This window comes from Lithobates pipiens, unplaced genomic scaffold (genome assembly GCF_037356315.1).
Source record: "Lithobates pipiens isolate NorthernLeopardFrog02 unplaced genomic scaffold, aLitPip1_a1.2 Scaffold_22, whole genome shotgun sequence".
Classification (NCBI taxonomy): domain Eukaryota; kingdom Metazoa; phylum Chordata; class Amphibia; order Anura; family Ranidae; genus Lithobates; species Lithobates pipiens.
In genome coordinates, this window is record NW_027507784.1 from 5421760 (window position 1) to 5449164 (window position 27405).

General features: G+C 45.9%; 1 protein-coding gene across 49 annotated transcripts in view; it reads left to right on the plus strand.

Moving 5' to 3' along the window:
* Positions 1-27405, plus strand: part of LOC144000334 (uromodulin-like) — a 205319-nt gene that overhangs the window by 93881 nt on the left and 84033 nt on the right. For 47 of the 49 annotated variants that reach the window (XM_077494079.1, XM_077494095.1, XM_077494108.1 and 44 more), the window contains 5 exons: positions 1675-1920; positions 2880-3042; positions 5357-5453; positions 10748-10771; positions 18121-18542. In XM_077494079.1, the coding sequence (XP_077350205.1) occupies positions 1675-1920; positions 2880-3042; positions 5357-5453; positions 10748-10771; positions 18121-18182 (592 nt within the window). In that variant the 3' untranslated portion in view covers positions 18183-18542. Of the gene's footprint in view, positions 1-1674; positions 1921-2879; positions 3043-5356; positions 5454-10747; positions 10772-18120; positions 18543-27405 lie in introns of those variants that run through there. The other 2 variants (XM_077494080.1, XM_077494127.1) reach the window with 2 other exon arrangements.

Below are 27405 nucleotides of genomic sequence, written 5' to 3' on the forward strand. Positions count from 1 at the left end.
CCCCCTTACATCAGAGTCCCCAGAGAGCCCCCCACTTAGATTAAGGTCACCAGAGAGCCCCCTTACATCAGGGTCCCCAGAGAGCCCCCCTACATCAGGGTCCCCAGAGAACCCCCTTACATCAGGGTCCCCAAAGAGCCCCCTTACATCAGGGTCTCCAGAGAGCCTCCTTACATCAGGGTCCCCAGAGAGCCCCCTTACATCAGGGTCCTCAGAGAGCCTCCCCCTTACATCAGAGTCCCCAGAGAGCCCCCCTCTTAGATCAGGGTCCCCAGAGAGCCTCCCCCTTACATCAGTATCCCCAGAGAGCCTCCTCCTTACATCACGGTCCCCAGAGAGCCCCCTTACATCAGGGTCTCCAGAGAGCCCCCTTACATCAGGGTCCCCAGAGAGCCTCCCCCTTACATCAGGGTTCCCAGAGAGCCCCCCTTACATCAAGGTCCCCAGAGAGCCTCCCCCTTACATTGGGGTCCCCAGAGAGCCTCCCCCTTACATCGGGGTCTCCAGAGAGCTTCCTCCTTACATTGGGATCCCCACAGAGCCTCCCCCTTAGATCAGGGTCCCAAGATAACCTCCCCCTGACATCAGGGTCTCAAGATAGCCTCCCCATTACATCAGGGTTCCCAGAGAGCCTCCCCCTTACATCAGGGTTCCTAGAGAGCCCCTCTTACATCAGGGTCCCCAGAGAGCCCCCTCTTACATCAGGGTCCCCAGAGAGCCCCCCCTTACATCAGGGTCCCCAGAGAGCCCCCCCTTACATCAGGGTACCCAGAGAGCCCCTCTTATCTCCGAGTCCCCAGAGAGCCGCTCCTTACATCAGGCTCACCAGAGCGAGGACAGGCAGTGAGAGATGATGTCATCTCTCTGCTGCCCACGGCTGCACAGTAAGAGTGGAACAGCGGTGATGCAGGGCAGGTGGTGAGAGATGATGTCATCTCTCTCGCCCAACCGGCTCTCCCGTGCTGCCAGCCCCCCCCCCCCCGCACCTGCAGCCCGGCTATAGAGAGGCAATGATCACGGCCATCTCAGAGAGACTTGGGGCTATGGGCCCCAGATTCAGGGCTATAGCCCCAAAAGACACCCCCTAGCAACGCCCCTGTCTGCAGGCATTTACATTACATGCAGGATATAAGACCCTATAGTATAGAAAGCCAGGTCTCTGGTTTGTTTGGCTTCTGAGAGCAAAACAAACTGGGTGACAACATGCTACCTAAATCGGGGGGCCTTTTACAAGAAACGTTGTAACCCCCTTAATAGCACTGTACAGATCTTTGTCGGCATACAGGATTGGAAGATGCTCTTTAAGAATTGGAACAATTTAGTTGTACTCAAAGGAAAAAGTAGCAACAAAGTTAACTTTATTTTTATTATAATCGTTGCATTGTTTGTGTTTGTTCGTACAACTATTCTGAAACATTTCTACCCGATCTCTGTGAAGAGATATATTCTTCTAGCTATTGTTTGTGTACTACAGCCCCTGTCCCTGAGTCGCTCCTGAATTCCTGTACATTCTTGCAGAAAGTTCTCCTCTGTGCTCCTTTATGGTCTGGAACTATTTTCCCTCCTTCTATTCTTGCCTTTGTTTACCAGTTTACCTTTTAGCTATCATTTAAAATATTAGTAATGTATATTTAATTGATTTTAATCAGTATTTTTTTTTTATTTGAAATGCAGCACTATTTTTATCACAGTTGCAGGGAAGGGACAGTTCAAGGTCTACATGGCTTTGTATAAAGATAGCAACTACAAAACTCCGTACTCGGGATCGGAAGTCGCCTTGTCCACAGATCAATTCTTGTATGTCGGAGTCTTCTTTCCGGGTGGCACATCATCGGATCTTGTTCTGGTGATGAAGAACTGCTACGCCACCCCAGGGAATGACGCGAATGACTCCACAAAATATTACTTCATCCAAAACAGGTACATTTAGATGTAATAAGATCCATCTACTGACAACCGACATTTCCTTCTCCATGACCGGGAGTGATAGATGAGGGATCTGTGAGCCAACCTTGGTTTACTACCGTAGAACATAGGCAGCAGACTGGGATCCCCATAACAGATGAAAAAGATGGAAAATCTTGGAAACCTGGGTGTAGAGATCTCTCTACCTGTGTCCAGAGACCGGAGAAGCTTCTGGACGGTTCAACCCACCTGTGTCCACCCAACCACCTGTGTCCATCCAACCCACCTGTGTCCATCCAACCCACCTGTGTCCACCCAACCCACCTGTGTCCATCCAACCCACCTGTGTCCAATCAACCCACCTGTGTCCAACCAACCCACCTGTATCCATCCAACCCACCTGTGTCCATCCAACCCACCTGTGTCCAAGCAACCCACCTGTGTCCATCCAACCCACCTGTGTCCATCCAACCCACCTGCGTCCAACCAACCCACCTGCGTCCATCCAACCCACCTGCGTCCATCCAACCCACCTGCGTCCAACCAACCCACCTGTGTCCATCCAACCCACTTCTGTCCATCAAACCCACCTGTGTCCAACCAACCCACCTGTGTCCATTCAACCCACCTGTGTCCATCCAACCCACCTGTGTCCAACCAACCCCCTGTGTTCATCCAACCCACCTGTGTCCATCCAACCCACCTGTGTCCAACCAACCCACCTGTGTCCATTCAACCCACCTGTGTCCATCCAACCCACCTGTGTCCATCCAACCCACCTGTGTCCATCCAACCCACCTGCGTCCATCCAACCCACCTGCGTCCATCCAACCCACCTGTGTCCAACCAAAACTAAAGTACCAGATTTGATTGGCCTTGCCTTTTAAATATATTGACCGTTATGTATATTGTTAGTTCTCTGAATATGTATTCAATGATTATCTGTCCTTTTATCTCCCTTTTACTTTCTATAGCTGTCTTAACAAGGCAGATGGAAGTGTAACTGTCCCAGAGAACGGTGTCTCCAGACAAGGGCGATTTTCTGTGCCGATGTTCAAGTTTGTTGGAAATTATGACAGAGTGTATCTACACTGTGCTGTCAGCCTGTGTGACTCCACTACTGAAAACTGTAGACCTGTAAGTAGGTTTTCAGCTATACAAAGAGGGTTAGAGCCAGTGGCGGCTATTGAAAAACATTTTTTGGGGGTGCGCAAACCCCTCCAGGTCCTTAGCAGCAAACAGAGCCTCCCTCGCTTTCGCGGCTCCTCTGATACCTGGCCGGTGGCTGTCATGTTCCAAATCTTCAGCCTCTTGATTGGCCGGGAAACCGTAATTGAGCGTACATATTTGCCAGCACACCATGGATGGAAAGGATCACATCACAAAAGAAAGTGCAATGTTTTGGAGCCGCGCAGGACCCCCTTCGTCAGGCATGTGATACGTAGGACCCCTTCGTCAGGCATGTGATACGTATCACATGCCTGATGAAGGGGTCATGCGCGTCTCTGAAACGTTGCACTTTTTTTTGTGATGTGATCCTTTCCATTAAACCTTTTGGATGAAAAATTGCCGATCCATAGTGTGCTGGTGAATATGTACGCTCGATTGATGTTTCCAGGACCCAACTGGTAATCGCTGCAGAACCCACCATTTTATGAGCCACAGATACCAGAAATGCGTTCAAGAGGAATATCGATGTGACATGAAACTGCAAGTGGCGCGTGGCAAAGTTTGATTCGCTAATTAAAAGTGGACAGGTTCAGGGCACAGTACTCTGCGCCTCGAACACAATGTTAACCACTTACTGTCATTATATGTCGGCAGTTTGAAAAGGAGTATCATTGTTATGGCAGCAGATAGCCGCCATGACCCCGGTATCCTCTTTTTCAGCGGGCATTCCGCTTTCAGATAAAAGTGGTCTCTGCTGCATATTCGCTCCAAGATCACTTTTATCGGGGGGCGGGAGAGAGAACCCCCCTGCCACACTCCGGTCATCTCCACTGCTTAACGAAGCCGAGATAATCGCGTCCGCCCTCCTCTGAGCCTGGATGCTGAGTGAGGGGAAGATGGCCCCCCACTCAGCTCAATAGCATTGGAGGGTGGAAGCGACGTCAAACGTCACTTCCGCCCACAGCTCTTAAAGGGGAATTTTTTTTTTTTTTGCATTTTAGTGTGAAAATGAGATGTGAGATCTTTTTGACCCCCCAGATCTCATATTTAAGAGGTCCTGTCATGCTTTTTCTCTATTACAAGCGATATTTACATTGCTTGTAATCAGAATAAAAGTGACCCACCAAATTAAGCCTGTGTCCCATTAAATGCAGCCTGTTTCCCATTAAATGCAGCTTGTGTCACATCAAACCCCCCTCCCCCCCGTTCTCCATGGGAGCACAGCGGCACTTGCCTTTCTTTGTTGTCCTCTCCTGCGCTGTCTCCTTCCACTCCTCATACTTTCTCTGGGGCGCAATGGGAGAGAGAAAACAGGAAGTGACATCAAACTCAGATGGAAATCAAATCGCCTGGCCATAGTAATAGATACTATGAGCACCGGGCGGGAGCTACACGGTGCTTCGGAAAGCGCCTCAAGCAGGACAAAAGCCTGCAACTGAAGTGCCACGTCTGCAATCTCATGATTGCATAGACGTGCTGCTTCCCATAGTGCACTGTGTCCGGCGTCTGAACACAGTGCACTTAAGGACTTTTTTGTATTTTTTTTAAAGGGCCAGTTTAAAAAAAAATAATTGTGACTGAATGGGGTGGGGTGGCTCCCGTGCTCCCTATGGATGGTCCACCACTGATACGATTTTAAACAAAGTTGGGAATGTGTTGCACTGCAAGGTGCATGATCAATGTGAGTGATAACTATCAGTCCCTCCCCTCATGTCAGGGTGATCCTGGACTCCGACCTGTCCTCTCAGCCCCAAATCCAATCGCCGTCCAAATATTGTAGACTTTACCTCCGTAACATCTCCAAAAATATGCCCCTTTTTAACTGTTTAAACTCCTCCAGTGGTTTTAGATCCTCCTCATCTCTGTGTTTGTCACCATAGGAAGCTGCTTCCTATGGTGGTACACCTGTGGGCTCACTCCTGAGTCGGGCTTTGTGCATCTATAGACACACACAACGTGGCTTGGACCCCGCCTCCGGTCCCTCCTCACAGGATTTGATTGACAGCAGCAAGGGCCATTGGTTCCTTCTGCTATCTCTGGAGAGAGAGAGAGAGAGAGAGAGAGAGAGAGAGAGAGAGAGAGAGAGAGAGAGAGAGAGAGAGAGAGAGAGACCAGTGGCGCTGCAGATGGGCACATTGCTGGATCAAGATAGGACTCGGGTAGATATAAAGGGGGTGAGGGTATACTACTAGTGAACATTTTTTTACCTCCATGCAGGAAATGCATTAGGATAAAAATTTGTAACTTTTAGAATCACTCTAATGGTCTTGTTTGTTTCCAGGTCTGCTCCAGAGCAGGGAGTCCCAGTGATGGAATTGGATTCCCCAAGGGTTATGATTCCTCCGATCCTATAAATATTGGACCGATTAGACGATCAGGTAAACTTGTGTTTGGATTCTTCTTATTATTATTATTATTATTTTTATGCTTGATGATTTTTATCTGTTTATTGAGAATAATCCCCAAATGATCCCATAGCACCAGAACTCCTTCTAGAACAGAGATTATTCCAGGAGGGCAGAGGACTTGGACACAGGAGGTTGTTGTATGTCTCCCGGACATCACTAATTCCTCTACAATGTAAAATAGATTAGGACATGGACCAATCAGGGAGCAGGAAGAGAGATGAAAGGGGAACTCTGATAGTGATCGGGAGGTGTTGATAATTTCTAACATCTTTTAGATGAGCATCCTTTAGAACGCAATATACAGGGATATGGGAAATAGTAACTCCTCAAAATCATCAGCACTACGTGGATGACATCCAACTCTACCTACGCATCACCAACAAAAAAGACCAATACCAGGCACTGGAAAACTGTCTCTCATCGATCGACGATTGGATGATGGAGAGCTCCCTCAAACTCAACGAATCCAAAACAGAACTCCTCTTCCTCTACGCAAACCGAAACAAGGACCCTGGCACAATGCCCACACCACTCACCATCCTCGGACAACCCATCACCCGCAGCATTGAAGCCAAAAGCCTCGGAGTCATCTTTGACTCAGACATGACGATGGATCCACTAATAGGATCAGTGGTCAGAGGATCCCATTACCTTCTTGGTTTATTGCGTAGACTCATCCCCTTCATCCCGGAAGGAGATACAGCAGCAGAAGTTGCCGGCACAGTGGTGTAGTGGGCGGCACAGTGGTGTAGTGGGCGGCACAGTGGTGTAGTGGGTAGCACTCTCACCTAGCAGTAAAAAGGATCGCTGGTTCAAATCCCAACCATGACACTACCTGCCTGGAGTTTGCATGTTCTCCCTGTGCCCACATGGGTTTCCTCCGGATACTCCGCTTTCCTCCCACACTCCAAAGATATGCAGGTAGGCTAGTTGGCTTCTGTCCAAAATTGGCCCCTAGTATATGAATGGGAACCTTGGATTGTGGGCTTCTTGAGAGTAGGGACTGAGTGTGAAATGTACAGGGATAGGGACAATTGTACACACTCAGCCCCTGTACACACGGTCGGAGATTTCCACAACCAAGTCAGTCAGATTTAGTCTTGACGGAACAGATTGTGTCCGAAACTGTTGCATACACATGGTCAGACTAAGTTGTCGAAAAATCTGATCTTTCAGAACGTGATGACGTAATTTCATTACGATGGGACTAGATTCAGGCTAGTAGCCAATAGCTTTGATGTAGGAATTTGATCTGAGCATGCGTGGCACTTGGTCTGATCAAAATTCGCTACACATGATCGGGTTACGTCCGACCGGCCCAGTTGGTTGGGAAATATTTCCAACATGTTGGAAAATTGGGTCCGACGGAGATTCGGATGGAATCAGTCCGATGCAGACCACCCCCAGTCGGATTATCTGACGACACGGTCCGATAGGACACATTCCGACGGATTCTCCGACCGTGTGTACGCGGCATCACTCAGGTTGAACTGGATGGACTGATGTCTTTATTCAACCTTACTAACTATGAACTAAGTTGGAACAATCATCCATTCCTGACTCGACTACGCAAATTCCCTCTACATAGGACTTCCAAAATACCACATTTTAAGTCTACAAATCATCCAGATCACAGCAGCCAAACCGGTAACTGGAAAAAAAAACCCCCATGGGAATCAATCACCCCGTCCCTGAGGACCATCCATTGCCTAGCCATGAAGGACCGAGTTACATTCAAGACCCTCTGCCTCACTCAACAATGTACACAAGGAAAAGCCCCGCAATACCTCTGCAACAAAATAAAGCACTACACCCCCAGGTCGCCCTCTCCGGGTCAACTAACCAGAACCTCCTCCACATCCCCAAGACCCGTTACAAATGAAAAGGCGAGCGAAGGTTCGCAGTCCAAGGACCACGTCTATGGAACGCTCTTCCCGCGGACATCCACTCAACTAAGAAAACCATCTGGCCTTCAGGAAGAAGCTCAAGACCCATCTCCTCCGAAGACCCAGACGGACACTGGCAGGAAAAGCGCCCTGAGGCGATTTCGTTCACATATGTAGCGCTATACAAGTTATTCATTCATTCAAAGACATAAATATATTTGCGCACGGAACTGGATGGAATCAGAGAAATCAGCCCCATGGTTCAGGTGAAAGTTTAGTCTTTGGGGGTTAAACTTCTTGTCGACCAGCCACTGCAGCTGTACTGCGGCAGGTTGGCACGACTGTGCAGGACGCTGACATTGTACGATGTCCGCTTTAAGAAGCTACAAGGGGCATGCGCTGGCGGCTGCGATGTCTGCCGGCCACCCACGAACGCTTCACAGAGAGCCAGAACGGGGATCTGTTAACAGACAGATCCCCGCTCTGTTAGGGGAGGAGAGAGAGATCTTCTGTTCCTAGTGACCAGGAACAGTGATCTGTCTCCTCCTCCTCCTCCAGTCAGTCCCCTCCCCCCACAGTTAGAAACACCTCCCCAGGGAACACTTAACCCCTTGATCGCCCCCTAGTGTTAACCCCTTCCCTGCCAGTGACATTTATACAGTAATCACTGGGTATTTTTTAGCTCTGATCACTGTATAAAATGTCACTGGTCCCAAAAAAGTGTCCGATCTGTCCACCGCAATGCCGCAGTTCCGCTAAAAATTGCAGATCGCCGCCATTACTAGTGCAAAATAAATATATAATAAAAATGCAATATAGCTATCCTTCCTATTTTGTAGATGCTATAACTTTTGCGCAAACCAATCAATACACGCTTATTCTGATTTTTATTTTATTTTTTGCTAAAAATATGTAGAAGAATACATTTTGGCCTAAACTCATAAAGACATTTATTTATTTTTTTGGACATTTATTATAGCAAAAAGTAAAAAATATTGTATTTTTTTTCAAAATTGTCGCACTATTTTTGTTTATAGCGCAAAAAAAAAAAACTGCAAAGGTGATCAAATACCACCAAAATAAAGCTTTATTTGTGGGGGATAAAAAAGGACATCAATTTTATTTGGGAGCCACGTCGCACGACCGCGCAATTAGTTAAATAGTCGTATAGTCAGTTAAAGTGATGATGTGCCGAATCGAAAAAAGTGCTCTGGTCATGAAGGGGGTAAAATCTTCCTGGGCTGAAGCTGGTTAAAATCCAGTAATGCAATGTCTCACCCTGTTCTGCACATGCTCAGTTGATCTCCATTTTTGGCATTGTGCTGACAATCAGTCACTGGAGGCGGATCTACCGACCGTCTTAAGATTTACTGCTGTTCAGGGACTCTGGGCTTCAGCAAAATGGTGGCCTCCAGCAAGAAGAAATAGAAACAACGCTGGAGTCATTGTACAATTTTACGTAATAATTTTGGTATTATCATTTTTAACCACTTGACCTCCGGAAGATTTACCCCACTTCATGAGCAGGTCATTATTTAACTGACAATTGCGCGGTCATGCAACGCTGCACCCAAACAACATTTGTATCATTTTTCCCCCACAAATAGAGCTTTCTTTTGGTGGTATTTGGTCACCTCCGGGGTGTTTTATTGTTTGCACCATAAAATAATAAAGACTGAAATAGTTTTATTACCCGATGATCCTGCCAGTAGGTCCAGTGTTTTTTTCCACTTCCTGTAACAGCCCAAACTGTGCAATAAAAATGAGTGGTACAGGAAGTCCTGGTCCTAAATAGTCAGTTAACCACTTCAGTCCCGGACCATTTGGCTGCCCAAAGACCGGAGCACTTTTTGCGATTCGGCACTGCGTCGCTTTAACTGACAATTGCGCGATCTTGCGACGTGGTTCCCAAACAATATTGACGTCTTTTTTTTCCCATAACTAGAGCTTTCTTTTGGTGGTATTTGATCACCTCTGCGGTTTTTATTTTTTGCCCCATAATCAAAAAAAAAAAGAGCGACAATTTTAAAAAAGAAACAATATTTTTTACTTTTCGCTATAATAAATATCCCCCAAAAATATATAAAAAAATGATTTTTTTCCTCAGTTTAGGCCGATACGTATTCTTCTACATATTTTTGGTAAAAAAAAATAAAAAATAGCTTCAAGCTTATGTTGATTGGTTTGCGCAAAAGTTATAGTGTCTAAAAAAAAAAAAGGATTTATGGCTTTTTTATTAGTGGCTGTCTATGGTAACGACAGGGCCGTCTTTAAGGCAGGGCAAAGGGGGCCCTGTCATTGTTGTGGGGCCCAAAACAGCTGCCTCATTCTTGCCAAGGTTTAAATTCCCTTGTCTCTTGAAGTTTTAGTCCCGTGCTGTGTCCTGATATCTCAGTGCGAAGTGATGTTACTAATGCTGCCCAGCTCTGCCCTATTGTTGTGTACAGGTGACTCACCTGCAGACCCTGTGTTTACATGTATATAACCGGCATTCGTATGTAAATAGCGGTGACAATACTAAGTAAATAGCTGCGTTTGGCGGCATTTATATGTAAATAAAGGTGGCATTCCTATGTATATCATGCTCCCCTGCTGTGAGGAGGCAATGTGCTGTAACCTCTAGCAACTAATCAGTGAGCCGTAACATGTGCTGTAACCTCTAGCAACCAGTCAGTAAGCAGTAATGATATGCTGTAGCTGCTGGCAACCAATCGCAATTGCTGCCTGATCTGATACAGAAAACTGATTTTAAGTCTAGCTGCTATTTATTGTATGTCTCAGAGAAGGTGGAGAGGGAAATTGCATTTGGGCCGGGCAAGAAAAATTTTGCACAGGGTCCAATCAATATTAAAGACGGCCCTGGGTACCGACGTAGCATGACGGCGATTCGTGCAGCCGAGCCATGTTTCGCTGTCAGGAGGATACAACAAGCAGCTCAGGGAATGAAGCCAAAGTTCTCCTATTCCACTGACAGGTTCTCATCCCGGGCGCTGCCACCGGATGAGAAACTGACAAATTGTTCCCTCTGTGCACAGTTCTGTGTTGTCGACACAGAGCTCTGGGTTGTGATTGGACACAGCCGATCAGCGGGTCCCAGCCGTAAATCTTTGATCATTGGCCAGGACTTGCTGACAGGTTTCCCCTGCGTACAATCACAGTGAGTGCCAACCGAAGCCCAGAAGTAGGCAGTGACATACGGGTACTTCACTTTACTTACAACAGCCGCCCATCCGCAGTACATTGTGGGCGGTCGCTAAGTGGCGAACGGTTGGACTAATCAGCGGTACTCAGGCTACTAAAGTTTTGATTATCTGATGTAATCAGTAAATAATACAATCTATATACCTTTGACCTGTTATCTGTTTTTATCCTCTACAGAATCCGCCTCTTCCACCATCAATAGTAAGTTTTTGGACTTTCTTTATATTGTTATAATAAGTAGGGATGAGAGAAACTGACAAACTCTTTGTTATTTAAGCCAAATGAATTGAATCCTTGGTGATCCTGCCATGAAAGTCCCTGTTCAGACACGTCCTGTTGTGGGGTGACAACAGACTTTTCAATTGTCCTCCTGAGTTGTCACCCTGACTCTTGAAACTCAGATGTAGAATATAGTGTGATAAATGGTGAAAATTCCAGTGATAAGTGGCCATAACAGTTTTCATGACTCATCACGGTGATAAGTCCCTTGTGAGATGTTTGTTAGGAATGAGGTTTGTTAGAATAACATTGTCCCTTTGCAGCACTGAACCATCAAAAAAAACAAACCCCGACCTATGGACATATGAGGGAGTATTTATAAAACAAATAAAATTTTCATAAGAGTATCTTGAAGAGTATCTTGAATCAGGAAAATACCACATTATGACCAATAGATGGAGCTGGCAATTATCGTAAATAATCGTAAAATAAATATTTATCTTCTATAATCATCAGCTCCATCAAGTGGCCATAATGTGGTATTTTCCTGATTCATGCTACTGTTATGAATAAAGAACGTCTGACCCGGAGAGAAAATAGCCGAAAAACACTCAATTTTGCTGGCATTCACACAGAACATATGTGGTTTTGCATGAAGATAAACAGTTTTTTTTTGTTTTTTTTATAAATACATCCCAAAGTGTCCTATTAAGTGTAGAAAAATAAGGTGAAGAGTGAAAACAAAGAGAAAAAAAGAGTGAAAAAAGTGGAAGGAATTGGGGACACCTCGAAGATAAGAGTTTTGATGTCTAGGATGGAAAGAAAGCCAAAAATTGACTGGGGTGGGTTGAAGTGGGTTTTTTTAAGAACAGTCTACTGACTGGAATGGTACCAGCTGATTGGAGAAAAGCCAATGTAGCACCAATATTTAAAAAAGGGGCGAGATACATCCCTGGGAATTACAGACCAATCAGCCTAACATCAATAGTATGTAAACTCTTGGAGGGGATGACAAGGGACTATATACAAGATTTTAGTAATGAGAACGGTATCATCAGCAGTAATCAGCATGGATTCATGAAGAATCGTTCTTGCCAAACCAATCTACTAACCTTCTATGAGGAAGTGAGTTGCCAGATAGATAAAGGAAGGCCTGTAGAAGTGGTATATCTAGATAAAGGAAGGCCCATAGACGTGATGTATCTAGATAAAGGAAGGCCCGTAGACGTGGTGTATCTGGATTAAGGAAGGCCCGTAGACGTGTTGTATCTAGATAAAGGAAGGCCTGTAGATGTGGTGTATCTAGAAAAAGGAAGGCCCGTAGACGTGGTGTAACTAGATAAAGGAAGGCCCGTAGACGTGGTGTAACTAGATAAAGGAAGGCCCGTAGACGTGGTGTATCTAGATAAAGGAAGGCCCGTAGACGTGGTGTATCTAGATAAAGGAAGGCCCGTAGACGTGGTGTATCTAGATAAAGGAAGGCCCGTAGACGTGGTGTATCTAGAAAAAGGAAGGCCCGTAGACGTGGTGTAACTAGATAAAGGAAGGCCCGTAGACGTGGTGTAACTAGATAAAGGAAGGCCTGTAGACGTGGTGTATCTAGATAAAGGAAGGCCCGTAGACGTGGTGTATCTAGATAAAGGAAGGCCCGTAGACGTGGTGTATCTGGATTAAGGAAGGCCCGTAGACGTGTTGTATCTAGATAAAGGAAGGCCTGTAGATGTGGTGTATCTAGAAAAAGGAAGGCCCGTAGACGTGGTGTAACTAGATAAAGGAAGGCCCGTAGACGTGGTGTATCTAGATAAAGGAAGGCCATAGACGTGGTGTATCTAGATAAAGGAAGGCCTGTAGACGTGGTGTAACTAGATAAAGGAAGGCTCGTAGACGTGGTGTAACTAGATAAAGGAAGGCCCATAGACGTGGTGTATCTAGATAAAGGAAGGCTCTTAGACGTGGTATATCTAGATAAAGGAAGGCCCGTAGATGTGGTGTATCTAGATAAAGGAAGGCTCGTAGACGTGGTGTAACTAGATAAAGGAAGGCCCATAGACGTGGTGTATCTAGATAAAGGAAGGTCCGTAGACATGGTATATCTAGATAAAGGAAGGCCCGTAGACGTGGTGTATCTAGATAAAGGAAGGCCCGTAGATGTGGTGTATCTAGATAAAGGAAGGCCCGTAGATGTGGTGTATCTAGATAAAGGAAGGCTCGTAGACGTGGTGTAACTAGATAAAGGAAGGCCCGTAGACATGGTGTATCTAGATAAAGGAAGGTCCGTAGACGTGGTGTATCTAGATAAAGGAAGGTCCGTAGACGGAGTGTATCTGGATAAAGGAAGTCCCGTAGATGTGGTGTATCTGGATAAAGGAAGGCCCGTAGACGTGGTGTATCTAGATAAAGGAAGTCCCGTAGATGTGGTGTATCTGGATAAAGGAAGGAACGTAGACGGAGTGTATCTGGATAAAGGAAGGCCCGTAGACGTGGTGTATCTAGATAAAGGAAGGCCCGTAGACGTGGTGTATCTGGATTTTGATAAAGCATTTGACACAGTTCCCCATAAATGTTTACTATACAAAATAAGGTGCGTTGGCATGGACCATAGGGTGAGTACATGGATTGAAAACTGGCTACAAGGGCGAGTTCAGAGGGTGGTGATAAATGGGGAGTACTCGGAATGGTCGGGGTGGGTAGTGGGGTCCCCCAGGGTTCTGTGCTGGGACCAATCCTGTTTAATTTGTTCATAAATGACCTGGAGGATGGGGATGGGGGAAACAGCTCAATCTCTGTATTTGCGGACAATACTAAGTTAAGCAGGGCAATAACTTCTCCACAGGATGTGGAAACCTTGCAAAACGATCTGAACAAATGAATGGGGGGAGGGGCAACTGCATGGCAAATGAGGTTCAATGTGGAAAAATGTAAAATAATGGATTTGGGTGGCAAAAATCTGAATGCAATCTATAGACTGGGGGGAAGGGAACCTCTGGGGGGATCTAGGATGGAGGAGGACCTGGGGGTCCTAGTAGATGATGGGCTCAGCAATGCCAAGCTGCTGCTAACAAAGCAAACAGAATACTGGCATTAAAAGGGGATCAAAAAAGCCGCACCTGGAGTATACTGTCCAGTTCTGGGCACCAGTCCTCAGGAAGGATGTACTGGAAATGGAGCGACTACAAAGAAGGGCAACAAAGCTAATAAAGGGTCTGGAGGATATTAGTTATGAGGAAAGGTTGTGAGCTCTGAACTTATTCTCTCTGATTTCATTATATAAATACCAGACTGGTGACCCCACAATATATAAATACCAGACTGGGGACCTCACAATATATAAATATCAGACTGGTGATCCCACAATATATAAATACCGGACTGGTGACCCCACAATACATAAATACCAGACTGGTGACCCCACAACAGGGAGAAAACGTTTCTGCAGAAGGGAGTATAACAAGACTCGTGGCCACTCATTAAAATTAGAAGAAAAGAGGATTAACCTTAAACTACGTAGAGGGTTCTTTACTGTAAGAGCGGCACGGATGTGGAATTCCCTTCCACAGGCAGTGGTCTCAGCGGGGGACATCGATAGTTTCAAAAAACTATTAGATAATCACCTGAACGACCGCAACATACATGATATACAATGTAATACTGACATATAATCACACAACATTGGACTTGATGACTTTTTTTCTTTTTTCAACCTCAGCTTTTATGTAACTATCTAATTATTTGCAATGCTTGTAAATTTCTCCAGGGGGCGATGATCCATGAAATTGTAATCGTGGTAGCAGATATGGAAATGGATTGATGTCTTCCTGAATTGTGATATTGATATTTTGCTGCCAGTTTTATAAAGAACACAAGGATTGGAGAGTGTTTGGGGTGATGGATGGAGGGTTATTTAGAATTAATTATTATTTATTTTAATATCCAAGACTTTGAGACCTTGCATTATTATTATTGTTATTGTTATTATTATTATTATTCAGGATTTATATAGCGCCAACAGTTTACATAGCACTTTACAATATAAAAAGGTAGACAATACAGTTATAATAATATAAAATACAAGAGGATTAAGAGGTTCCTGCTCAGAAGAGCTTACAATCTAATAGGGTGGGGCAGGTGGTACAGAAGGTTGTAACTGTGGGGAATGAGCTGGGGGAAGTGGTAGGAGATCAGTTGAAGACGTGATAGACTTCCCTGAAGTGATGAGTTTTCAGGGATCGCCTGAAGGTAGCAAGAGTAGGGGATAGCCGGACCGGAGGAGTTCCAGAGGATGGGAGAGGATCTGGAGAAATCCTGGAGACTAGTGTGAGAGGAGGAAACAAGAGAGCTTGAGAGTAGGAGGTCTTGAGAAGAGCGGAGAGGAGAGTTTGGGTGATATTTGGAGAAAAGATTGGTGATGTAGCTCGGGGCAGAGTTGTGCATGTGGGTTGTACTGTATGTTGTGGTTAGTATTTTGAAATTTATTCTCTGGGTGATTGGGAGCCAGTGTAAAGATTGGAGGAGAGCGGTGGTGGACACTGATTAGGAGCCAGTGTAAGGATTGGAGGAGAGGGTTGGTGGACACTGATTGGGAGCCAGTGTAAGGATTGGAAGAGAGGGTTGGTGGACACTGATTGGGAGACAGTGTAAGGATTGGAGGAGAGGGGTGGTGGACACTGATTGGGAGACAGTGTAAGGATTGGAGGAGAGGGGTGGTGGACACTGATTGGGAGCCAGTGTAGGGATTGGAGGGGAGGGTTGGTGGACACTGATTGGGAGCCAGTGTAGGGATTGGAGGGGAGGGTTGGTGGACACTGATTGGGAGACAGTGTAAGGATTGGAGGAGAGGGGTGGTGGACACTGATTGGGAGCCAGTGTAGGGATTGGAGGGGAGGGTTGGTGGACACTGATTAGGAGCCAGTGTAAGGATTGGAGGAGAGGGTTGGTGGACACTGATTGGGAGACAGTGTAAGGATTGGAGGAGAGGGGTGGTGGACACTGATTGGGAGCCAGTGTAGGGATTGGAGGGGAGGGGTGGTGGACACTGATTGGGAGCCAGTGTAGGGATTGGAGGGGAGGGTTGGTGGACACTGATTGGGAGCCAGTGTAGGGATTGGAGGGGAGGGTTGGTGGACACTGATTGGGAGACAGTGTAAGGATTGGAGGAGAGGGGTGGTGGACACTGATTGGGAGCCAGTGTAGGGATTGGAGGGGAGGGTTGGTGGACACTGATTGGGAGCCAGTGTAGGGATTGGAGGAGAGGGTTGGTGGACACTGATTGGGAGACAGTGTAAGGATTGGAGGAGAGGGGTGGTGGACACTGATTGGGAGCCAGTGTAGGGATTGGAGGGGAGGGTTGGTGGACACTGATTGGGAGCCAGTATAGGGATTGGAGGAGAGGGTTGGTGGACACTGATTGGGAGACAGTGTAAGGATTGGAGGAGAGGGGTGGTGGACACTGATTGGGAGCCAGTGTAAGGATTGGAGGAGAGGGGTGGTGGACACTGATTGGGAGCCAGTGTAGGGATTGGAGGAGAGGGTTGGTGCACACTGATTGGGAGCCAGTGTAGGGAATGGAGGAGAGGGGTGGCAGACAGTGATTGGGAGCCAGTGTAGGTATTGGAGGAGAGGGTTGCTAGACACTGATTGGGAGCCAGTGTAGGGATTGGAGGAGAGGATTGGTGGACAATGATTGTGAGCCAGTGTAGGGATTGGAGGAGAGGGTTGGTGGACACTGATTGGGAGACAGTGTAAGGATTGGAGGAGAGGGGTGGTGGACACTGATTGGGAGCCAGTGTAGGGATTGGAGGAGAGGGTTGGTGCACACTGATTGGGAGCCAGTGTAGGGAATGGAGGAGAGGGGTGGCACACAGTGATTGGGAGCCAGTGTAGGTATTGGAGGAGAGGGTTGGTAGACACTGATTGGGAGCCAGTGTAGGGATTGGAGGAGAGGATTGGTGGACAATGTTTGGGAGCCAGTGTAGGGATTGGAGGAGAGGGTTGGTGGACACTGATTGGGAGACAGTGTAAGGATTGGAGTAGAGGGGTGGTGGACACTGATTAGGAGCCAGTGTAGGGATTGGAGGAGAGGGTTGGTGGACACTGATTGGGAGCCAGTGTAGGGATTGGAGGAGAGGGGTGGTGCACACTGATTAGGAGCCAGTGTAAGGATTGGAGGGGAGGGTTGGCAGACACTGATTGGGAGCCAGTGTAGGGATTGGAGGGGAAGGTTGGCAGACACTGAGCGGTCAAGACAAGAGATAACAAGGGAGTGAATGAGGAGATTGGTGGTTTCATTTGTTAAAAAAGGGTGAATTGTAGAGATGTTTAGGAGGTGAATTGTAGAAACTTTTGACAAAGATTGGACTTGTGGCTGAAATGACAAGTAAGAGTCTAGGATTACACCGAGTACCCGGGCGTGAGAGGAGGCACTGACGGTTGCATTGATTTTGATGGAAAAGTCATGGTTGGGTGGGGGGGAATATTAATAGCTCAGTTTTAGAGAGATTTAGTTTAAGGAAGTGGGGCGACATCCATGCTGATATGTCAGTTAGTAATGCGAGAGGAGACTGAAGGAGTGAGGTGAGGAGTAGACAAATAGATTTGGGTGTCATGAAAATTTTTACCTACAGTGTTTCAAAATGTTTTGCAATGTGAAGACAAAACCGCCATGTGGACCACCGTAGGCGATACATGTCCTAAGCGTGTTCAGCTTGTACCTCTCCTATGGATCACAGGAGCGCGGTCTGCTCTGCACTCCAGTAACCCATTTTCAGCAGACAGTGGGCTGAAGCCTGCTGTTGGCTGACGTCATAGCCGGTCCAGGCTCGGGCAAGATCACGACAATGAAGTTAGGATCTGTCCACATGTCTGGACCGGCACCCGGCTCAGCCTCCTAGCGATCCACTGAGAGCCTGAGTCGCCTGATCCCGCCCCCTCCAAAGCCCAGAGCCCCAGTGACCACAAGTATGGGGGTGGATTGGGCAGAGCAGACAGCGGTGACAGACAGTAACCAGCTCTCTGCTCTGGGAGCCCTGAGAGCCGAGCAACCGGTAGTGTTTGATCGCTTGGTTCTCAGTCTTACAGCCGACAGGAGGCAGAGGCAGAATCCACCTACAGTAGGTAAGTATGATTTAAAAAACAAAAACAAAACCCATACTTCTCTTTTCATTATTATTAATATTATTATTTATAATATAATTAATAATTCTATGCAAAGGCAGAAATTTGATACCTTATTGTGGTGCCATGGAGATTCATCGGGCATGGCGGCCAATGTAGACGAGAATCTGCCTCAGGTTGTTTCAGAAAAGAAAAAAAACATGAAAATATTTATTTTCCAGGCGCTCACATATTCTGGACTCTCCTTATCCCGGCTCTGACCATCCTCATACAATCTTTGTAGTCACCACCCAGGACTGGATGGACTTGGACCTGTGTCTTTTTCAGACCAGATTAACTATGTATCTGGATGAGACGGATGGAACCAGTTTCAATGTTATTTTGGTTTATCTAAGAATGAAAAATCCTAATTTTTTTTTATAAAACATTTCAATGAGTTTGTATAATTTGATTTACTCTGATACTGTTTTTCAATTATTGTTTGCAAATTTACTGGAGTTAAAATTTCATAGCGTGTTGACTGTTGCCAATTGATCCCTTAGGTATTGCTTGTAATCATTATAGATGAAATATACACATCTCCCTTTTATTGGTTTGTTGGTATCAAAGAAAATAAAAAAGTAACTCCACCTTTCAGACCATATTTCAAGTTGTAACCACCTTTGTTGATCTCCATGTGGGCAGGACGAAACACGCTAGAGGGCACGGCCTGGATGGAGTCTGGACTGAGGGTAAACTTAGTAGACATGTGCACCGGCATTGCCAACCGCCCATAGATTTGCGGGCAGCCCATAAAAACAGGCACTTTTTTTCATGCCCGTAGAAGCCGAACTCTGCCAGTAAAAAGTGCAGTTCCGGAAATCCCCGAGACAATCCTATCCTGAGTCCGCAACACCTAATCCGCCCATGCCCGCTAATGACTTCATACTGCAAGCCGAATGCTAGGAGCTGAGCGGGCTGAATGAGGAGCCTCAGAGTGGACAGTTCAGTGGACCCGGCAAGGGCCGGCACTGTGCACTGCCAAAAAATTTGGTCGTTTTAGTTTTATTTGTTCATTTTTTTTTTCGGGTCATTTGTTATGATCCGCAATTCCTAAATTCGAAAATTCATAAATACATAATTTAGAAAATTTGGAAATTCATAAATCAGAAAATGTATGATTTTGTAAATTTGAAACTTCAAAAATCTGAAAATGCAAAAGAACGAAAATCTGAAAATTCGAAATTATAACTATTAATTTATAGATGTTGGAATTTCCTTTAAAATTTGTCTGTTAGTGAATGTAACGAATACAAATTTATCCGAAGTCACAAATTATCCGAAATAACGAATGCCGCATCTAAACAAATGCAGCGGAACAAATTAATAATAAATAATAATAATAAAACGTTTTTTATTATTATTGTTGTTTATTATTATTAATTTGTTATGTTCCATTTGTTCTGATACAGCATTCATTATTTCTGATAATTCATTGGATAATTCTTAACTTTAAGATAAATTTGTATTCGTTACGTTCCCTAACAGGCAAATTTGAAAGGAAATTCCAGCACCTATAATTTAATAGTTATTATTTCAGAATTTTTGAATTTAGGAATATTCGGAAATATTTGTTAAACGGGATTGCGTGTTTCCGAATTAACACATTTTTTTGAAATATGTTGAAAAACGAAACAAACGAAAAAAAATGTAGTCCTGTTACCCACTGGGTCTTGTCAGATGTGCAGCACCTGAAATGACATGGCCCACGGCCCTCCACCCCTAGAACCAGCCACCCCACTTACTGGATTGGGGGGGGGGTTCTTCTTCTCGCCGGCTCCTGTCTTGTTTTCCTTTAAATATTTTTTGCCTTAATATAATATGAATAATACAATATTAATAACATTCATAAAATTATAAAATACAAATATTATTGCCTTGAAAACCGCTCGACTTACAGGATTGTGAGGTTCTTCTCCCCCCGCCAGATACGGTCATATTTCAAACGCCGCAATTCCCATCTTCCACCTCACCAGAAGAACTCTAGTTCTCACTGAAGTAGAATTGATGTCACCGTAGATCATTGATACCTTCTCCAGCTCCTTAGTAGAAGGTGGATACCTCGATATGGACCATGGGCTGGAGGAAGAGTCTGATGAAGCCCGTACATTACATCCGCAATCCACCGATCACAGCTCCAATGCTTTGTGGGCTCAAATGCAACAAAAAAAAAACTTGCTTTTTTTTCTTCAATATGCTAATATTTTTATTTATTTTTTCTTTGTAAAAAGGTTGAGTAATGTAAGAAGCATTCTTATATTTTCAATGAGTACAATGTGTGTGTGTGTGGGGGGGAGGGGGGACACTCACATTTCTGAAGACAGTGACTTCTTCTGTGTCTTACATTGAAGGATGTAAAAAAATATGTAATAATGTACAATGGATAGATGATTGGGTTACATGGGGATTTTATATCTGCTTGGAGATGACATCGTCCAACCTTCTGACCATGTTTCATGTTACACCCATGTTCCACAGTGCTCCACCCTCAAACTACCCCCCCCCAACCAGAATCAAGGGGTACTTCTGCCCGCAGCATCCCAGATTTATTTATTTTTATTATTTTTTACAACCCCCCCCCCCCCCAGATCTATGAATGGAAGATTACAAGTCCCATCTGCAATTGTGGCAAATGGACCCGTAGGTATAAATGAACCACAAGTGCAATAAAACCTGCACTTGTGGCCCATTGGTTACTTCCTCCAGTAGAGAAGGTCCTTATCTCCTTGTGGACCTGGGGCTCGAGGAATAGTGCTGCATTATTATTATTATTATTATTATTATTATTTTTAATATTTTTTTTTTTCACAAAAAGTTGAACAGACCTTCAACAACTTGTGCCCAGGAAGATTTTATCCCCTTCATGACCAGCCGATATTTTTCTATTTGGCACTGTGATACTTTGGCACTGCGCTTTAACTGATAATTGCTCAGTCATGCAACTCTGTACCCAATCAAAATTTATATCATTTTTTTTCATGCAAATAGAGCTTTCTGTTGGAGGTATTTGATCCCCACTGTGTTTTTTTTTTTAATAATAAATACAGTATGGGTGCATTTATTATTATTATTATTATTTATTTATTTATTTTTTCACAAAAAGTGGAATAGACATTTAACAACTTGTGCCCAGGAAGATTTTATCCCCTTCACGACCAGCCCAATTTTTTTCTATTTGGCACTGCACTACTTTAACTGGTAATTGCTCAGTCATGCCTCACTGTGCCCCATCATATGTAGTCTCACTTACTGTACAGGCAGCTCCGCTCAGGCCGTGCATTCCACGGAGCTTCCAACATCACCTCCAGTTTCCCTCTGGAACAGGGAAACTGGAAGTAACCTCTTAACTTAAACAACAAAGCTCCAGTAATACTATGAGTGGAAGCTGTTTGGCGCTTTGGATTGTGCCACAAAGCAGGTCAAAAGCCTGAAAATGAAGCACCTCTTCTGTAATCTTGTGATTGCATTGACGAGGCACTTCCTATAGTGCACTGTGTCTGGCGCCCGAACACAGCGCACTTAAAGAACATTTTTGAATATTTTTTTTTACCCATCACATGCTGCCTCTGTGCCCATCAAATGCAGCCTTTGCCCATCAAATGCAGCCTCTGTGTCCATTATGTGCAGCCTGTGCCCATCATATGCAACCTGCGCCCATTATATGCAACCTGTGCCCATCATATGCAGCCTCTATCCACATCATATGCAGCCTGTGCCCATCATATGCAGCCTGTGCCCATCATGTGCAGCCTCTGTGCCCATCATGTGCAGCCTGTGCCCATCATATGCAACATGTGCCCATTATATGCAACCTGTGCCCATCATATGCAGCCTCTATGCTCATCATATGCAGCCTGTGCCCATCATATGCAGCCTGTGCCCATCATATGCAGCCTGTGCCCATTATATGCAACCTGTGCCCATCATATGCAGCCTCTATGCACATCATATGCAGCCTGTGTCCATCATATACAGCCTGTGCCCATCATACAGCCTCTGTGCACATCATATGCAGCCTGTGCCCATCATATGCAGCCTATGCCCATCATATGCAGCCTCTGTGCACCCCCCCCTCACACACACACTTTTCACATATTTATTTGTATCATTTATCATTTTCCTTCCACTTCACAATTATGTAACACTTTGTGTTGGTCCATCACATAAAATCCCAATAAAATACATTTACGTTTTTGGTTGTAACATCAAAAAATGTGTGAAATTTCCAGGGTATGAATACTTTTTCAAGGCACTGTACATGTATTTCCAGGTGATCCCCCACACAATCTATCTATGTATAGCTTGTGGTCACTGCTTCAGTGTGCAAAGTGATGTGTTCTTGCTTCTTTCTGTCCTGTCTTCATGATCTTCAATAAAGATCATTTTTCTCTGTAAAAAAAAAAACTCAATAGTCAGACTGCTGAATGTACAAAACGGTCAGTAAGGGACTAACAACCTTCGTCTCTGAAATGGTTAAATTCATTGGTACCATGGAAATGATATAAACACTGTTTACACAGGTTGCTCCGTGCTTTAGATGTCGGCATTGAAATAAAATCCATCCCGGTTATGCAAAGTCAACCATGAGGTGGATCTCTGAAGGCTTTTTCCATCATTGAGATTCTAAATCTATCATTCTGTCTGCTATCACTGGACGTGTCCCGTCATCTCTGTCCGGAGATCACACCAAACCTCAACATGATGTACCTGGACTCCATCTCTATTTTGATCTCTTCAGTCTTGGGACTCGGCTTGGCAATCCCTTCTTACACTTGTATTGTGATGGGTAACCTGGACATCATCAGAAAGAAAGGGAAGTTGAGTCCCACCGATGTGATCTTTTTGGGGAAGGGGATTGTGAAGCTGATACTCCCTTGCTTGTTGGTTCTACAGGGTTGGTTCTCCTCATATATCAGAAACCTACGTTTAGTTGATAAGCATAGGCGTGCGCACAGGGTGTGCCGGGTGTGCCTGGGCACACCCTAATCACTTAGTGCGCATTAGCATTATTGCTGTGTGTGGCAGCAGGGAGATCAGTGTGCCAGGGCCAGAGATATGCAGATATGTAGACACTCACACGCATGTGTGTGTTTGAGCTTCGGGGTGCACACCCTAATTCAAAAAACTGCCCACACCTATGTTGATAAGATATCACTTTACTTCCGAAATATTACAACTTCTGGTTGACCTTCTGGCTCTCGGCTCATTACTGTACCACCATCACCAATCTCAGCTATGGGTTCTTCATCTGGATAAAGAGAATTGTGTCCAATTTCCTGAGTCACCTTCTATTCCTGACAGCACTTGGGGTGTTCATTGTGAGTGTCCTGGATGTCCAAGCTTTCAGTGAAGAAAGTCATATTCAGTCTTCTAAGAACAGTACAGAAAGCCTTGCTACCTATATCATTTACAACGTCAGTCTCTCCTATTTTGTGCCAATGACCTTTCTAGGCATTATTCTGTCTTAGGCCGCGTACACACGCGGGGACTGTTCGCCCAACTTTGTCCGCTGAACAGTGTTTCCGCGGACAGTCCGCTCGTGTGTGGGCTTCAGCGGACAGTTTCAGCGAACAGTCTGCTGAACAAAGTTTTTTGGAATTTCCGAAAAACTGTCCGCTGAAACTTTGTTTCAGCGGACAGTCCGCCCGTGTGTAGGCTTGTTCGTCAAACTAAGTTCCGCGCATACTCAGAAAGGATTTCCACATCGGAAGGTTGCATTGCAGTGTATTGGACGTCGAAATTTTCGTCCCGTCGTACGTGCCGATACGTCATCGCGCTAGGTTTCAGCGGACTGTTCGTTCGTCATGTGTAGGCAAGTCCGCTCATGCAAATTTTGAGCGGACTGTCCGCTGAAACTGTTTGACGGACAAGGTTGGGCGAACAGTCCCCGCGTGTGTACGCGGCCTTAGTCTTCTGTGCCTGGTCCTCACTTCCTCCTTTCTTCTCAGACACGTCTGGAGGGTGAAGAATAACGACTCTGGATCAACACGTCCAAATCTTCAGGCTCATGTCACTGCACTGAGGACAATCTTCTTCTTACTTCTCATCTTCACATTCTTCATCATGCTGCAGGTGTTTATTTTTTATCAAAAAAGTACACAGACCCCAATAGGTATGATCACCTGGATCATTATCTCCATCTGTTGAGGCTGCCATCATCTTCCAGGCTGCCATCATCTTCCAGGCCGTCATCTTCCAGGCTGCCATCATCTTCCAGGCTGCCATCATCTTCCAGGCCGTCATCTTCCAGGCTGCCATTATCTTCCAGGCTGTCATCTTCCAGGCTGTCATCTTCCAGGCCGTCATCTTCCAGGCTGTCATCTTCCAGGCTGTCATCTTCCAGGCCATCATCTTCCAGGCCATCATCTTCCAGGCTGTCATCTTCCAGGCTGCCATTATCTTCCAGGCTGTCATCTTCCAGGCTGTCATCTTCCAGGCCGTCATCTTCCAGGTTGTCATCTTCCAGGCCGTCATCTTCCAGGCTGTCATCTTCCAGGCTGTCATCTTCCAGGCCGTCATCTTCCAGGCTGTCATCTTCCAGGCTGTCATCTTCCAGGCCATCATCTTCCAGGCTGTCATCTTCCAGGCTGTCATCTTCCAGGCCGTCATCTTCCAGGCTGTCATCTTCCAGGCTGTCATCTTCCAGGCCGTCATCTTCCAGGCTGTCATCTTCCAGGTTGTCATCTTCCAGGCCGTCATCTTCCAGGCTGTCATCTTCCAGGCTGTCATCTTCCAGGCCGTCATCTTCCAGGCTGTCATCTTCCAGGCTGTCATCTTCCAGGCCATCATCTTCCAGGCCATCATCTTCCAGGCTGTCATCTTCCAGGCTGCCATCATCTTTCAGGCCGTCATCTTCCAGGCCGTCATCTTCCAGGCCGCCATCTTCCAGGCTGCCATCATCTTCCAGGCTGTCATCTTCCAGGCTGCCATCATCTTTCAGGCTGTCATCTTCCAGGCTGTCATCTTCCAGGCTGCCATCATCTTCCAGGCTGTCATCTTCCAGGCTGCCATCATCTTCCAGGCTGTCATCATCTTCCAGGCTGTCATCTTCCAGGCTGCCATCATCTTCCAGGCCGTCATCCTCCAGGCTGTCATCTTCCAGGCTGTCATCTTCCAGGCTGCCGTCATCTTCCAGGTTGCCATCATCTTCCAGGCCGTCATCTTCCAGGCTGCCATCATCTTCCAAGGTTTTGCACAGAGCAGCCTCGATCCTCCCCACTTTGGGGTCCCTTCTTCTCAGTGTTGAGCCATAGGAAGCAGATTCCAAGTCGCAAAGCCAAGTTGCTACATCCATAGACGCAGACAGCGTGGCTCGTCCCCTCCCCCTCTCCCCTGTCACAGAAGTTGATTCCCCTGTCACTGCTGCTATCATAATCTGCCATATGAGAGGGAGAGAGCGAAGAGAGCCAATGCTGGATCAAGACCAGACTCGGGTAAGTATAAGGGGGGGGGGGGGTCTGAGGGGAATTCTGGCACAGAAGGTTTTTTACCCTAATGCAGAGAATGCATTAAAATAAACATTGTCACTCTCCTTTGACTACATTTTTACTTACACCTTTAGAACTTCTTTAACCACTTCAATACCGGGCGTCCCCCCTCCCCCTCCTGCCCAGGCCAATTTTCAGCTTTCATCGCTGTCGCTATTTAAATGACAATTGCACGATCATGCTACACTGTACCCAAACTAAATTTTTATAATTTTGTTCCCAGAAATAGAGATTTCTTTTGGTGGTATTTGATCACCTCTATGGTTTTTATCTTTTGCTAAACAAATAAAAAAACACTGACATTTTTTTTTAAGTTTTTCTTTGTTTCTGTTATAAAATTTTGTAAATAAGTAAGTTTTCTCCTTCACAGATGGGCACTGATGAGGTGGCTCCAATAAGGTGGCACTGAGGCACTAATATGCAGCACTGATGAGCACTGATAAGCGGCGCTGATGGGCACTGATGATGGGCACTAATATGCAACACTGATGGGCACTGATATGTAGCACTAATGGGCACTCATAGGTGGCACTGATGGGCACTGATGGATGGCACTGATGGGCACTGATATGCAGAACTGATGGGCACTCATAGGTGGCACTGATGGGCACTGATAGGCCACACTGATGAGCACTGAAAGGCTGCACTGATGAGCACTTATGGGTGGCACTGATAGGTAAAGTTAGGGAGCACTGATGGGCACTGATAGGTGGCACTGATGAACACTTATAGATGGCACTGATAGGAATCACTGATGAGGAGGCACTGGCAGGCATTACTGTTGGGCACTGATTGGCTTCATTGATGGGCAAAGATTGGTATCCCTGGTGGTCATGGGTGGGCATACCTTGTGGTCATGGGTGAGCATCATTGGTGGTCTGCACTCATACACTCATAGTCAATCAGCGCAGACCCCCCCATTAGGAGAGCAGCTGATCGGCTCTGCTCTGCTCGCGTCTCTCAGAGGTGATAGAGAGAAAGCCGATACACGGCTTTTCCTGTTTACACTGTGATGAGCCATGATTGGACACAGCTGATCACGTGATAAAGAGCCTCCTTCAGACTGACACACCACACCATCGATCGCCATGCTGCGCTCCCATGCGGGCACGCGCTGGCTTGTTATCCTGCCTCCATGTCATATAATGCCCAGTCAGGAATGTGGTTATTCAGGGGCATAACTGAAGATCATGGGGCACCACATCAAAATGTTGATGCCCAACAACTCCCCACCGACCCCTAAAGCAGTAGTAAACCACCACTGAAATAAAAAGAAAATGGGCCCCCCTGCAGGGTTACGTCATAATGTACTGGTGTGCCCCGCATAAAGTGCTAGCACATAACTAACTGACTTTGATTGACAGCCTCGGGAGCCAATGGTGCAGCTGCTGTGTCTCAGCCAATCAGGAGGGAGAGTCCCAGAGGACTGAGGAATTTGTGGACATCTCTGGACAGAGGTGGGGCTCAGGTAATTATTAGGGGTGCTGGAGAGGTTGCTACACACACAAGGCTTTTTATCTTAATGCATAGAATGAAATAAGATGAAAAACCTTATGACTTTACAATTACTTTAAGCCCTTGTACACACGGTCGGAGAATCTGTCGGAATGTGTCCTATCAGACCGTGCCGTCAGATAATCCGACTTTGTGTGGTATGCATCGGACTGATTCCGTCCGAATCTCCGTCCGACCCAATTTTCCAACATGTTGGAAATATTTCCCGACCAACTGGGCCGGACGGACCTAATCCGATCATGTGTAGAGCATTTTCATCGGATCAAGTGCCACGCATGCTCAGATCAAATTCCTACATCAGAGCTATTGGCTACTAGCCTGAATGTAGTCCCATCGTAACGAAATTACGTCATCACGTTCTGAAAGATCGGATTTTTCGCCAACTTGGCCCGACCGTGTGTATGCAACAGTTTCGGACACAATCCGTCGGACTAAATCCGACGGGCAAAATCCGACGGATTTGGT